Genomic DNA, 14,685 nt, shown 5'->3' with positions numbered 1-14,685 from the left:
AATTGTTTGTGGCATTTGTATGACATTTCCCCTGCGGTTGTAGGAAGAAGGATACAATGCATCTGCAAGTGTCTGCAAGAATGCTGATATAATTTTTAGTGAACAGTACATAACTGAAATGCTCATGTTAAGTTCATGGTGTAAGAGGTTCCTTCTCTGCAAATGCTGGATAATAAAGATGTCTTATTAAATTCAATCAAATGATAGGTATACCAAAGAAGATTTTTATTTTAAAATTTTCCTGAATAACCACGGTTTTTTTATCTCTTCATTAGATTTATTATATTTGAAATTTAGTAAAAAATGTTTACTAGTAAGTTCTTCAGTTTTAGGACCAAATTCCTTTTATTAAATCCATCTCTTTAAGATTTAGAAACCTCCAAGAAAAATTCGACAGCACTTCTCTGAAAGATTCAGTGTGAGAGACCCACTGTTGGGGAATTATTAGTCAGAAATTCTCTTCTGGTTTAGGTGTAACAATAAAATACAGGATTTTGCTTGTTCTGAACTGCTTAAAGTGCATATAATAATCCAAAAATTACAGTCCACAGAATGTCCTTATATTTTTCTCTGTTCAAATATTTCATTAATCCTTCTCTCCAGCTCAGAGTCAGTACAGCTTTTGTGTGGGGAATTAACAAAATCAAGTAGGAAACTAGCAACAGTGTGCACTGTAAGTCAAGGTTTCTTGCTGAAGACCTCCCATTAATGAGCTATCATACCCTCACAAAGTCTCTAGGATATACAAACCAGATATAAAAGCCTGTTGAGTAAACTCTTAGTGCTATTTTCTAAGAATCAAAGAAAAAAAACCCAAATCCAACTCAACCCAAACCAAACAAAAAAAAATAAAATCAAAATAAAAATATAAACCCCCAAAAACCAATACCAAAACAAAACACCAAACAAATAAACAAGCAAAACAAACAAAAAAAAAACCAAAACCACCCAAAAACACAACATCAAAAAGACCAAAACCCCACTTTTCTTATCACAAAACACACGGAACAAATATTATACCACAGAAATTTTGCTGTGTGTTCAAATTGTAGAAATCTGGATTAGTTGCAACACAAAGCATATTAAATGTGTCTATGTTTTGCTCTTCATGTTAAAGTAGGTTTCAGAGCATCAGAAACTCTGATATTTTAGTACTGGTATAGAAACTTTTTTAATGGCATTTGCCAAAAAGTTTTGAACACTCTCTTGCTATTAGAACTGTCAGTCTGTCGAATTTATGGCATCAAAGCTAATGCTGAAATTTCACATTTGAATGAATAAGTCATACATTGTTAATACTACAGAACCTTAAATAATGATTCACTGCATAAAAAAGATGTTGAATGTCTTAGAAAATCCAGCTATGAGGGTTTTTAATCCAAAGGGAAGAATGGTATATATGCAATTTTATGTGATGCTTGTAATGTAGAAAAAATATTTTTAAAATAAGTTTACATATAGGTACTTATGTAAGAATATTTACTGAGTAAGGGAAAAGAAAACCAACTGCAAATTTTCTTTTCTTCTTTTTCAGGTCAGAACTGTGGAGGCTTAGTACAGGGACCAAATGGTACTATAGAAAGCCCTGGATTTCCTCATGGTTATCCAAATTATGCCAACTGCACGTGGATCATTATCACAGGAGAGCGTAACAGGATACAATTGTCATTTCATACTTTTGCCCTCGAGGAAGATTTTGATATTTTGTCAATTTATGATGGACAACCACAGCAAGGCAATTTAAAAGTGAGGTAAGGTCCCTTTTTTCTTTCCCAATTTCTTTCTCTCAGTCTGTCTCTTTACCTTTCTTTCTCTCTCCTGAGTATATGATCTGTTGATGTGTTAGAACATGTATTGGTTCTTCCCCGGCCAAGGGGACAGTAGTGCTCCAAGATCTCCCAGGGAAAGATGTTAATCCAAATTTCAGACTTTTGTGGCCCTTGCTTGTGTATCAGGAACATCAGTTGTACTTAAAATTTACACAGTCCAAGGTCAGTTTTGGTGAAGGCTCTGAGCACAGAAGTATTCCGTGTTTCAGTACTTTTAAAATTATTTTTCTGCTGATGGAATTCAGGTTTTGCCAAGAGTCCCTTTTGTGAAGGCACCAGTCACCAATTTTTGAAAGAATTCTTACTGAGATTAGTTCAGCCATAAATTGTTTGACATTGCCAAAACTGAAATTCTTCTCCATTAAGCAGTTAGGGATCTTTAAAGGTCAGAAACTGGTGTGTCTTATCTTTCCAAATACCACTGACGTCATAAAGAGGCTTTATGGAAGCTTTTTGATTTGAAGCTTTTCACAACTTCAGGTTTTGAAGCATTAATTTCATTGGTGTCTTGTTGTAAATTCCACAGTCATTTGCTGGATCTGGACTGCAGAGCTGGAAAGCAAACAGTGCTTTCAGTGCTGCTCTGTCATTTTCTATTCAGGCATGAGATTTATTGAGTACTATAAAACACTGCTGTCAGTTCTGTTGTCTGATTACCCTTTTATATGCTGCTGATTTATACTATAGTGCTAAAACAAATGTGGGAGCATCACCAATTTGTTCTGCATTTTAGTGGGTATCATCACTGGATATTTTTGACAGGAACAATGTTCTGATCGATTGTTTACTCAGTTCAAAAAGTTCTGAAAACTTTGGAAGGTAGTACACAGCTATCAGTGATTTAGATGCACAGTGTGGGCTTCATTTACTGTACTTAACTGACCTTTAGTACTTGTATCACCTATAAAAAGGATAAATAATTATTTTTTTAGTCAAATGCTTTTATTAGCATTATCTAACATGCCTGCTTGTTTTGTACTAATCTCAGTAGAAAATAGTTTAAAGGAAGAGCACCAATAAAGCAGATTTTTTTTTTCTCATTGCTTGTATTTGCCATCAGTTACCTTCACAAATGGCATTATGAAACAAAAGCATTTGTTGGCTTTGCAGCATGCAGAGGTTAGCATAGCAGAATTTGAATGACAGGTTGCTATTGACTTCTCATATTCTATGTCATACCCTTTGTTTTACAAAGAGCATTCACAGGTGTACCCCTCTGTAGTTTTACATTTCAAGACAATTCGTTTGGCAAATATTGGAAAATTATAGTATTGGTTTTTTAGCTGACAGCATGCAGATGCAAGAGAGCATTTTGGAAGTTGTACTTCAGGGCATGCACTTATTTTTCCCCATATTTAAAATATTTCACTACATTTTGGGTAATTTTGTTTCTTTAGCCATCGTACCAAATCTGGAGCTCTCTCTTAAAAATAGCTGTGTATCTACATCACCACTACAAACTATAACAATTAGTTAATGCTCACTGCATATTTTGTATAGTATTTTTTCAGCTGCTACAGCAAAATTGAGTAAAAAAGAATATTATGTTCAATCATTTTATTGTGCTGCCTGGAGGACCTTTCAGTATGCTCAATATGCACCAGGATACTTCCACTACATATTGATTGTAAAATAAAAAAATAAAAATAGAAACACATATAAAATATATTGAAATGATTAGGCAAAGGATGGTTTAGACAAATAGTGTGGAGAAAGAAAAGCAAAACAGGAGGTGATTACATGTATATGAACTTTGGCTAGTGCATTATAAAACATATACTGGCTTAAGGGATAAATTACACCTGGTAGTAATCACAGGCTTTTGTAAGCTATAAGGTTGTTGAGAACTGAGGTATCAGTGGGAATAGAGTAAACAGAAGATAAGGTACTAACACTAATAAGTGCTATTTTACATCTTCCTATTTTTCTAGAAAAAAAGCCAACTATCATTCTGAAATCACGTGTAATTCTGAGACACGTGACCCAAAATTGTCCTTAAAAGATTGCTACAGGGGATTTATTTTTATCATTGTAAAGATCATAGAACAAACCCCAAGATTTTACACACAATGTATCATTTATACATAGATATATATAGTGTGTATATTTATATCTATATCCATATATTTCATCCAGGACTGCAGCACAGGCTGGGATATATCCATCTGGAGAGCAGCTCTGTGGAAAGGGACCTGGGGGTCCTGGTGGGCAGCAAGCTCACTGTGAGCAAGCAGTGTGCTGCTCCTGCAAAGAAAGCCAGCAGGGTGCTGGGCTGCATCAGCAACAGCATCGCCAGCAGAGAGGAACAAATCATTGTCCCACTCTGCTCAGGGCTTGTCAGGCCACACCTGGAATGCTGTGCTCAGTTTTGCTCCCACTCTACAAAAAGACATGGACAGGCTGGAGAGGGTCCAGAGAAAGGCCACAAAGATGATCAGTGACTGGGAAGTTGCCATGTGAGGAAAGAGTGAGAACTGGGCTTGTTCAGCCTAGGGAAGGGGAGACCTTGTCACCGTGCTCCAGTACTGAAAGGGTGGCTACAAAGGAAATGGAGACTCCCTTTTTTTACAAGGAATTGCATGGAAAAATTAGGGGGTATAGGGTACTAGTCTGGGTAGATTGCAAATGGACACACAAAGAAATTATTTCAAAAAGAAAAGCATCAGCCACTGGCAAACTCTCCCCAGGGAGGTGGTGGATTCCCTGGTAAGGGATGCTTTTAAGATTCAGCTGGACAGGGTGCTGGACCGTTTTATTAGACTTTGCTTTTGCCAAGAAATTTTGGACCAGAAAATTCTTGAGGATTCTTCCCACCTGGAATTCTATGATGATGGTTTTGTGATATAAAAAATAAGAGGTTTTAAGTCCAATGGCACCTGTTATGACAATGCTTTGCTGCATAATGTAGTCTTAATTCTACAGAAAAACAAGACGTTAGATAATTGATTCACCTTATATTAGAACCCAAACAAATGTTTCAGTTCTTTGTTATTGAAAGAAACTTACATTAAAGTGAAAATATTGCTTTATCAGTTGATGGAGGAAGATTTTAAATTATAGCTACATTCTAATTTAACAGAGAAAAGGTGCAAAATATGTTCTTGATTTGCATTTTTTATTCTAAGGAAATTTTCATTTTCTATATGCAGTTAATTGTCAGCATGCAGAACAAATACGAATGAAGCAGAGATGCAAGTGGGGTACACTGGGACAACTGTTATTATTCAGATGTGCTCCTTGTGGATGATTTCCTTATGTAAGCATTATATTCAGTAATTCAGTGTAATCCAGGAGCTAGCAAATATTTATTTTGAATTTTTTTTCTTTGTCATATGTATCAGATAAAATAGCAAATGGCTATATTTTTAAACAGAAAGGAGAAATGTATCAACAAGACATAGAGACATAGGTGAGCCCTGAAGAGGTTCAGCATAAAGGCAGATGGGAACTGACAAAGTGACCTATTGACTGCCAATAGATACATTACCTGCCACAGACAAGTGAATTCAAAACAGACATCTTAACAATTTAAAGGTTTCAAAACTCTTTTCAGGGTTGATTGCAATACCTATTTTCTACATCTGAGAAATGCTCATTAATTTAAGCGTAACTCTAGTAACAATAAATTTTTTTCTATATGCAGAATTCCTGAAAACGGGATTCATAGGTAGGTGTAGGGAAACTGTAACAGGAAGGGATAAACAGAAAAGCACCTCTGTTGCTGAAGAGAAGTGGGGTGGGGTGTAAGTTGGATGTTAAGACACAGAACTATGAATTTTACAAATGTGAACTGAGACTTTGTATGTGCAATTGACTCCATCTCATTTTGCACCAATTGTACCATAAAGGGGTACATTTTTTTTTCCTGTGTCAAATACAGGTAAATGCTGTAATCTCTGTGTTACAATGTCTGTCAGTAAAAGCTATTCTTTTAGTATCTCACACTTAGTTTACCTAAGAATTAGTTACAGACCTGTGTGATAAAATCTGAAAAAAACTTTTTCAGATGTTTCCAGACAGTCCTAGGAAGCTTAAAAAATTTTAATAATAGATTCCAAACAATTTGGTTTTTTCTCACACAGCAAAGCTGCTAATTAAATTATATACACTAATGGGAAGACACATACATGCAGCTGTGAATTTTTTCAGTGTGTGTATGCACATCTGTCAGTTATTTTAGATATACATAATATATATTCTTTGGAAAGTGATTTTAAAATGTCTACTTCCCTTCATGGCTTCTCAGGCCTTCCAAGCATTGTTTACTTTACTGCAGCCTAAATAATAAGATAATAGAGGCTGCTCGTTATTACTCATATCAGCTGAAATAAACAGTTTTGTTTTAATGGAGCAGTAATGCATGTGATGGAAGTTGTTAATGTAATGTAATAAAATACAGCTTACCAAAAATTTTCTGACAAGAATATATAAAATGTGTGCTTAATAGCAATATATTCCCTCTGCTTTCTTGAATCATGCAGCAATAATAGGATTTAAATATGAATTATTCACAGTATTCACTTTTCCCTGTCTCCAGCAGGCAATAAACCATATGTATATTCTGTATATCATAATCCAAGCACAGAGGTAAAACTTGAAGTCTGAGCTCTCACTTGCTATTAAATCTTTTACTTTAACAAGCCATGATTTATCATGTATGCAACATTTTAAATTTTTGTTTGTTTTTGTTCTGTTTCTTTGTTGTTTATTTTTTGATTGTTTCTTCAGAAACCATTTCTGTCTTCCATCTCTCCAGGGTCAAGAGAACAGTGAAGCAATGATGGGGTGATTGACTTTTCTACAGAATTGCTGACACTGCAGCAGCAAGAGCTTTGTGCAGTTTAAAGTTCTTATTTCTTTTTCTCTTTCCCCATGAAAATGACATATGTAATTTTTTTTAACCTTTTTTATTGCACATCATTTCCTACAAAGTATAGAAGACTTTTGTGTGTGTGAGCTGGTGGCTGGCGCTGTGAAGAAAAGAATATAGATTCCTAGAGTAGCATTTTTCCAGCTGAAGCTTACTAGAACACAGCAAAATATAACAGGCTAATATTCAAATTTTTAAAACAAGATTATTGAATAATTTCATAAGAACGTTCTGGTACTTCACATATTTGTAGGAAAAGGAAAACTATTACTGTATATTGTACAATTACTACTGAGTTCCTGCCAGGAAACGTGCCCATCAATGACTACTGTTCCATTTTTTTATGTTAATCATAGAACGACAGGATAAAATACAGAATGGCTTGGGTTGGAAGAAACATAAAAGATCACCTAGTTCCAAGCCTCTGCAGTGGGCAGGGACATCTTCCACAAGACCAGGTTGTAAAAAGCGCCATCCAAAGTGAGCTTGGATACTACAAGGAGTAGTGCACACACAGCCTCCCTGGGCAACCTATTCCAGTGCCTCAAAACCCTCTTGAGGAAAGAATTTAACATCTAATTTCCTAATATCTAATCTAGAGCTCCCCTCTTTCAGTTCAAAACCATTGCACCTTATCCTTTCACTCTTTCCTGTGTAAAAATCCCTCTTCCTCCTTTTTATAAGTTCTTTTTCTTCTTTCATTGAAGTACTGGAGGCTGCACTGAGGTCTGGCCAAAGCCCTCTCTTCTCCCAGCTGAACAACCCCAGCTCTCTCAAACTGTCTTCATAGGAGAGGTGCTCCAACTTTCTGATCATCTTTGTGGCACTTCTTTAAATCAGATTTTTCTAAGGTTTTTCACCTATTAATGTATGTACCTTTGTAGTACAGGGCTAAAATGTGATTCCTTATACATTACGTAGCTGTTTAAGGAAAAATCAAGTTATGATCTGATCACCTTAATGCTGACAAATAGTTTCTGCCAAAGTGAAAAGAGAATGTAATGGAAGGAAAGATAATTTATGTGTGCAATACTGGCAGATTCAAACTCATGTTTGAAGTGGTTTTGGGTCTGTTTTGGATTTTTTTTTCCCCACTTGTGCATAAAAGGTGAAATACCTATTCCCAAAATTTTAGCTTCCCAATTCAAAATCATTAGCTTTCTAATTTTGGTGGCCAGCCTACATGCTAAAAAGATTTAACAGAAGTTGAATTAAATATAAAGTCATAAAATAAGGAGTTTTACTAGTATGGAAGGATAGAATGTAAGAAAAAAAAGATAGTGCAGAAGGTAGTCTCACACCTGAGGAGTTACAGCTGTACCAATCACCAAAGATTAGGAACAGGCCTGCCCTTAATAGGACACAGCTGTGTCCAGTAACAGGAGTGCCACAAGAGAGTGGGTTAGCTGGGTGAGGAGAGAGTTGGGGGTTGTTGGTTGTGCTGTGAGGAAGGAGGCAGTGCTGTGAGGAGCTGCCCCTAGGAAATCACTGAGAAGGTATGAGGCTTTTGAGATATGACGGCAACATACCAGCAAACTAATCATTCACCAATTAGGACATGTATGGGACATATTAATTACAAGCTTTAGGTTGATATTAAATGATGGCCAACTAAAAATGTTTTTTTTTTTTCCTCCAAAACCATGGAACTCCTTTCTAAGAAACCAATTTCACATTTAAGGAGCTGTTATTTCTTGGGGGAAAAAAATAGATTCATTTAAGAAGACAAATCAGTGCTTGAATGTGTACTGTAATAGTCATCATCAGTTATTTAAAGCTTTTTTTTTTTTAATGTAGTTGTTTAAGTCAGCATGATAAGATGCATGTGAGGCTCACCATAGTGAAAAAGTGAAAATGTATCTGTGCTCAATTTCTTTGTCCTCTTGGAGGTAGATCTCTTTTTTTCATCTGACTCTGGCCATAGTACATCTTCAAAAAAATGTATAGGTGTTGCTGCTTTGCCTCTTCCACACTTTTGAACCTGAGCCTGTACAAATGTCAGCAGTGATTTGATGCATTTGTATGTAGTACTGTACTATTAAAAGTAAGGATTTAGAAGATGGGAGCAGGGATATTGTTCCAAAACAAACAATTTTACAACTAAACAGGTGATATCATTTACTCAATTACTGGTTGTAAAATGAGTTTTTATTCCTAAATTCTTTAATTTTTGAGAGTGAGGACAATTGCTGCCCTTTATTTTCTTCCATTTGAACATATATTACACAAACATTAAGCAGAGTGCAATGAGAAGCTTCATATTAGTATTTCTGCATCTTATGTTGAAAAGATAAATCTGTTTTATTTTAAATGATATATGTTGAATTGGCATGATTATGTAAGAAAGCCCTGCTGATCAGCATTCCTAAATACTGTGTATACAATATTTATTGAAGCTGTCCTTGGTCAGACATCAGTCACTTCCCTTTGCTTCTATTCTGACTGCAAACTAATAATTAAATTAAAGCCCTTACGAAATTTTAAGCTGGACTCCACAATGAGAGTGAAGTCCAGTTGTCAAAATCTGTCCCCTTTTGATTTGTTGCTGTACATCCTTATTGTGAGATTTTCTATCATTTCTATGTAACTGTGATAGATAACATTTTAATTAGTACATAACCTGTGTGCTATGAAGATATTTTGATGCTTGTTTATTTTAGAGAGGAAAAACATATTTTATATGCTAACTGTCAAATTAAAGGGGACTGAAAAACCTTTATAAAACGTAGTAATCATATTTCTGATGCATGTAATTAGGTTAAACTGTGAATCATGTTCTCTTACTGCTTTCACTGAGCCTTGTGATTATTGACTGTATGATCACAGTCTGGTTTTGGATCACTCTGTGCTGGACAGAAATCATGGGGCAGATAGAACATCAGAAATGATCAAGCTTTTGAGGGGAGTTCTGCAGTCCCTTATTTCCGATTACTGCAGTGGAAGTTCAGCATCGTCTCCCCTGTCACCCAGTCACACACAATCAATTTCTCTTGCAAAACAAATTTGGTAGACAAGTGTTCTCATAATCCTGCAGTTTCCGATATTACTTGGAGACTTTCCTCAGTTTTCCTATTGTTCTTGTTCACAAGAGTATCTGCTCACATTTTTGGGGGTCTTGGATTTTGACAGTTATGTTTTTCCCACTTCAGTCCAAAGTATACTCCCGCTAGCATCCCAGATTATTGCATTTGAGTGAAAACTATTCTCATCTCCATTCAACTCAACAAATTCATTCAGAATGCTAACTAGCCAGTGCCTAAGTGAAGCCCATATAATAAGACTGACTCTGATCATAAAGCAGTTTGAAGAGAAATTTTGATAATAGGCCCAATATACACCAGACAGGGAATAGAACTCTTTAAACCTTCTTTTCTGTCTATAAACCTCATTTGTATGTTCCCGTCTTTGAGAAAACAAGATGATTTAAAAAATAATCTTTTGTTTATCACATTCCTAACACACACATGTGCACTGCTGGATTTTTCTGGAGAATCGTGAAACAAAAGTAAAAATGGCAACGAAATGAGAATAATAGATGCTGATATTAGACTGCCTGTTTATCTTAGTTGCTAAGAGGGGCTTCTCTTGGCTTCTGAAGTAGAGTATGCATATTAAAGTCATAAATAATAAAACATGTAGCCATGTGGGGGTCAGCCTCTACTCCAAGGCAACCAGCAATGGGACAGGGGGAGATGTCTTCAAGTAGCACCAGGGGAGGTTCCAGTGGGACTTTAGGAGGAAAATTTTTACTGACGATATGTGGCATCCCCAAATTCTCCAGGCAATTTGTTCCACTTCACAATAAACAGTTTCTTCCTAGTATCTACTCTACACCTACTCTGTTTGAAGCCATTCTGTCCTGTCACTACATGCCCTTGTAAATAGTAAATAGCTGCTTTGGATGCAGCCCAAGATACCCTTGGCTTTCTGGACTCTGAGCACACACTGCCAGGGCATGTTCAGCTTCTCATCAACCATCACCCCCAAACCCTTCTGGTCAGGGCTGCTCTCAGTTGTTCCTTCTCCAGCCAGGATTGATATCAGGGCTGACCCACCCCAGGTGCAGCACCTTGTACTGGGGCTTGTTAAACTTCATGAGATTCTGGTTCCTCTTGATGACATTATGTCCTTCAGGTGTGTCAAAAGCAGCACTCAGCTTGGTGTCACCTGCGAGTTTGCTGAGGGTACACTCTATCCCCTAATCTCACTAGTGATTATCCTTTGCTATACTTAAAAATTGTAAGAGTTTGGTGTTTGGAGAGCATTCATCAGAAGGAAAAATAAGACAAGATCATTGCTTTGTTCATGGTGATGAAGTAATGAAGTAGGGGTTCCCAAGAGAACTATGCAGTGACCATATGTTCCCAGATTCAAGGTAAGGAGGACTGACACCCTGTCTCACAGTTTATAAATTTTCCATCATAAAATTGAATAAAATTTCCTATTAAAAATACAGGGCTTTTCTTTGCATTTAGGTTGCCATATGTGAGAAAATTATTCGGATATTCCTGTGTGACAATGAACGAAACATCTGTATACCTTTTTGAAATTCCACCTTTTTTTTTCACTAAAGGGAAGATGGTTGCCCAATATCTACCAGAAGAAATTACAAAATCTATTTCTCTTATGATGGAGGGCAAATACTGTGGTACAAATATGGTGATTAATAGCATAATTTCAAGTATCAAAAGAGGAAGAGTTATTGATGTTGTACAGAAAGCAAATGATTTTAAAAGAAAATTGCTTTTAAAGGTAAATATTCCTTTTTTTTTAATGGCAGAAGTGTTAACTAGAGAGAACAGTAATATTAAACAAAATTATGTTTCTAATAAAGCTCAAGGTATTTGAGTAATCTGGTCTAGTGGAAGATTCCCTGCCCATGAGGGGTTTGAAACTGGATGATCTTTAATGTTTCTTTCAACCCAAATAATTCTGTGATTCAATGGGTACTTTGGATAATTAATTTCACAGGGTTTTAGTAAGAGGCCAATTCTTGTGTGCTATTAGATGTGTGAGACAAACCTGTGCAGCCAATTTAGAAGTCATCAAGGGCAGTAGTAAAGCAACCATCCTTTCACACAGTGAAACCATAATTTCATAACTGCTGTAGAGAAATAAAGATTTTAGTTCAAACTTCTCACATTTGGTTTTCTGTGTTAGGTCTTTCGAAATCCTAATACCTGCCAACAAATGACATAGTACATTAATTAGGTTGCTAAATTTTGTTCAAAATTATGAACTGAAGTTGTGGTATTGCACATATATCAAACATCATACCTATCCCTTTTGTGCCGCACATAATTTTATTTAATATTTGTAATAGGAAAGAGCTATTTACAAAATGTCTACCTTCTTAATTTATCTCATCTTGAAAGAGGTAAAGTACTTAAAAAGACGTTTTAAAAAAATTCCAAGTAACCGTGAAATTTCAAACAGTGTCACTGAATAGCTTAAAATTGCTCTGTACAGTAAAAGAATATGTTGCTTGGTTAAAACTTAGTGTGAAGTCCTTCAATAAATGTTCCACAGCATACCCAATGTGAGGCTCTGAGAAGCATGGCATTTAACAAGAAAAACCTCTCTCAGGTTTTTCTTCAGCTTCATGTTTTTTCCCTTTAGAAATCATTGAAAATATATGGGGAAAAGGCTCTCTTTCCTTATTAAGATAAAACACTATGCCATCAAAATTTCCTTTGTGTGCTACAAGCATGAAAGAACAAATTGAGCCTAACAAGTAAACACAAGGATCATGAATAAGATTTTTTGTTTGTTTGTTTCTTTTTAATGTTTTAGGGCCTTTAGCCAAATATTCTAATATCATGCTGTGTGAAAAAGATGTTGGTTTCTCTGCTTGCTGTGAGATGTTCCAAGTTCGGAAGAAACTGCCACTCTGAAAAAAAATGATGAAAGAATACATTACCATGAATAACTCAACACTCTCTAGTGAGGGAAGAAAAGCAAGTTATTTACATATAAAATGAAAAAATTACACTCCATCAGTGAATGAGGATCTAATATCAGATTGAAAAGGGGCCAGTTTTGGGTTGGTGCATGGGACGTTTGCATGTGAATTCCTAACTTACAATTAAGTCGATCGCAGCATTCAGTCTACAGTGACCTAGCATTGAGGACAGTGAATGGAAACAAATGGATGCAATTGTCTAGCAAACTGAATTTCAGCCTTGATAACAGTTAAGCATCTGATTAACAAGGACTGAGATTTTCAGTGCTGTTTTAGAAGAGGGGTAAATAAGACCTTGTAACAAGAGTAGAAACTATGGCTTGAAGGAGAAGTTTTGCGATAGTGGCTGCACAGCAGTGACTGAAGTTAGAAAGGCAGGAAGAGCAGTGAGAGTGACGTTCTTTTCCCATTGTTCACAATCTCCACAGTTGATCTGTTTCTTACTATTTCTTTTCAATCCAAGGTTTCTTAAAGTTTTTGTATTCCTCTAACCATAATGTCTATGGAAATTGCTTTTGTATCAACCTGGGACCTGTATGGTCCCTCTTATGTTTTACCTAACTCTTTTTCCTGGTCTTATTTCAAGTTTCCTACCTGTGTTCTTTCCACATCTGCCAAAATAAAAATTTGAAATTTTTTTTTAGGAGAGAGAATCTTATAAACATGACTGTTATGAACCAATATTTGATAGACATGTGGAACTGGAAAGTTAATGCCTTTGAGTGGACACAAACTAAGTCTGTGCAACTCTGCAAGTTATAGGCAACTATGCTTTTTTTTTTTTTTTTTTTTTTTTTTTAATTCCAAGAAGCCTAGGATTCACTGACCAAAAAACCCAAACAGATTCCATAGACAGAATTTTTCATGCAAAGAGTTAGAGAGAAAAAGGATCTTTTGCAAACTGAGCTTTCAGAACCTTTCTTTATTTAAACATTTATTCCAAATAGGACCCTTTGGAGGGAATGGAAAATTACAGGACACATATGAAAGCAACGGTGCATATGTAGATGTGGACTGTAGGGAAAGTCTAGTTTAAAGTATCCAAAATACTTAAGGGACGTTTTTTTTCTATTTCAAGCAAAATCATAATAGAAGAATTCTATGAGACAAATAGCCACAGACATGAATTCTGAATCCCTTTTAAAATGCTGCTTCTGAAACCCTGATTTTGCAAATATTGCACTTCTCAAGCTCCTAAGGTGAGAAAGAGCAGAGGATCAGAAGAACAGTATGTTGTTGTAGTTGTCCTAGGACTCCATCATACTACAAATCATGAACAATATACCATACAGTGGTATATTTCAAGATTCAAGTTTTTCCTCTGGCACTGCAGCAGTGACAAATAAGGGGTATAGTTCCAGTAGATTTAAGGAAGTAACTTACCTAATAAAATCCACAATTTAATAAAATAATTTATGAAATTATTTAATTGTATTTTTTATTTTTAGGTAAAGCACTAATTTCTAAACTTTTGATAAAGAATATGGTGATTCATTTTGCAAAAGCCAGTTTTCAACTATTCAGCATATTTGGCAAATTTTTGCTATCTGTTCAAGCTTACATTCACAGTATCATCTTGTCCTCATTTACTTATTCTTGCTGCAACCATTAATCATAGGTTCTCTCATTCTTTTCATAAAGACCTTGCCAAAATGCAGGCTTATTAACTTCAGCATTTCAAGACACAGAACAGAAAGGATGAGTTATTTTATTATTGGGCCTTAATCATTAGTACTGTTCCACTGTTTTCTCTTTGTGTTTTGAACCCTCTGTCTTGTCACAAATGGAGAAAGGATTTTTTTTTTTCTGCACACAGTCTGAACAAGTCTTTGTAATCTGATAAGTTCACAATAAAGGTGATAAGTTCCTCTCAAGAGGAATGTGTTAACACATTCTTGCCAGTAAGCTTTCGTTTCCTATGCTCAGAGTTGTTGCTGGTGTGTAGGAAGATTCTGCCTAAAAAAAGTATGAATGAGCTTAGCTAAAGTTTTAGCTAAAATTATTTATTTTGTTTCATGGCAATG

At 35.6% G+C, this 14,685-nt stretch overlaps 1 protein-coding gene across 1 annotated transcript in view; it reads left to right on the top strand.

The window, feature by feature from the left end:
* CSMD1 (CUB and Sushi multiple domains 1) overlaps positions 1-14,685 on the top strand; it is a gene marked incomplete at both ends in the record, with an annotated part of 1,059,366 nt that overhangs the window by 210,906 nt on the left and 833,775 nt on the right. Inside the window, one exon of the mRNA XM_084202054.1 lies at positions 1,535-1,751. Within this exon, the coding sequence (XP_084058180.1) occupies positions 1,535-1,751 (217 nt within the window). The remainder of the gene's footprint in view (positions 1-1,534; positions 1,752-14,685) is intronic.

The sequence above is a fragment of the Fringilla coelebs genome, assembly GCF_963513975.1.
Source record: "Fringilla coelebs genome assembly, chromosome: 3".
NCBI classification, from domain to species: Eukaryota; Metazoa; Chordata; class Aves; order Passeriformes; family Fringillidae; genus Fringilla; species Fringilla coelebs.
Note: the sequence above shows the minus strand (reverse complement) of the source record. Positions and strands in the feature narration are given on the sequence as shown.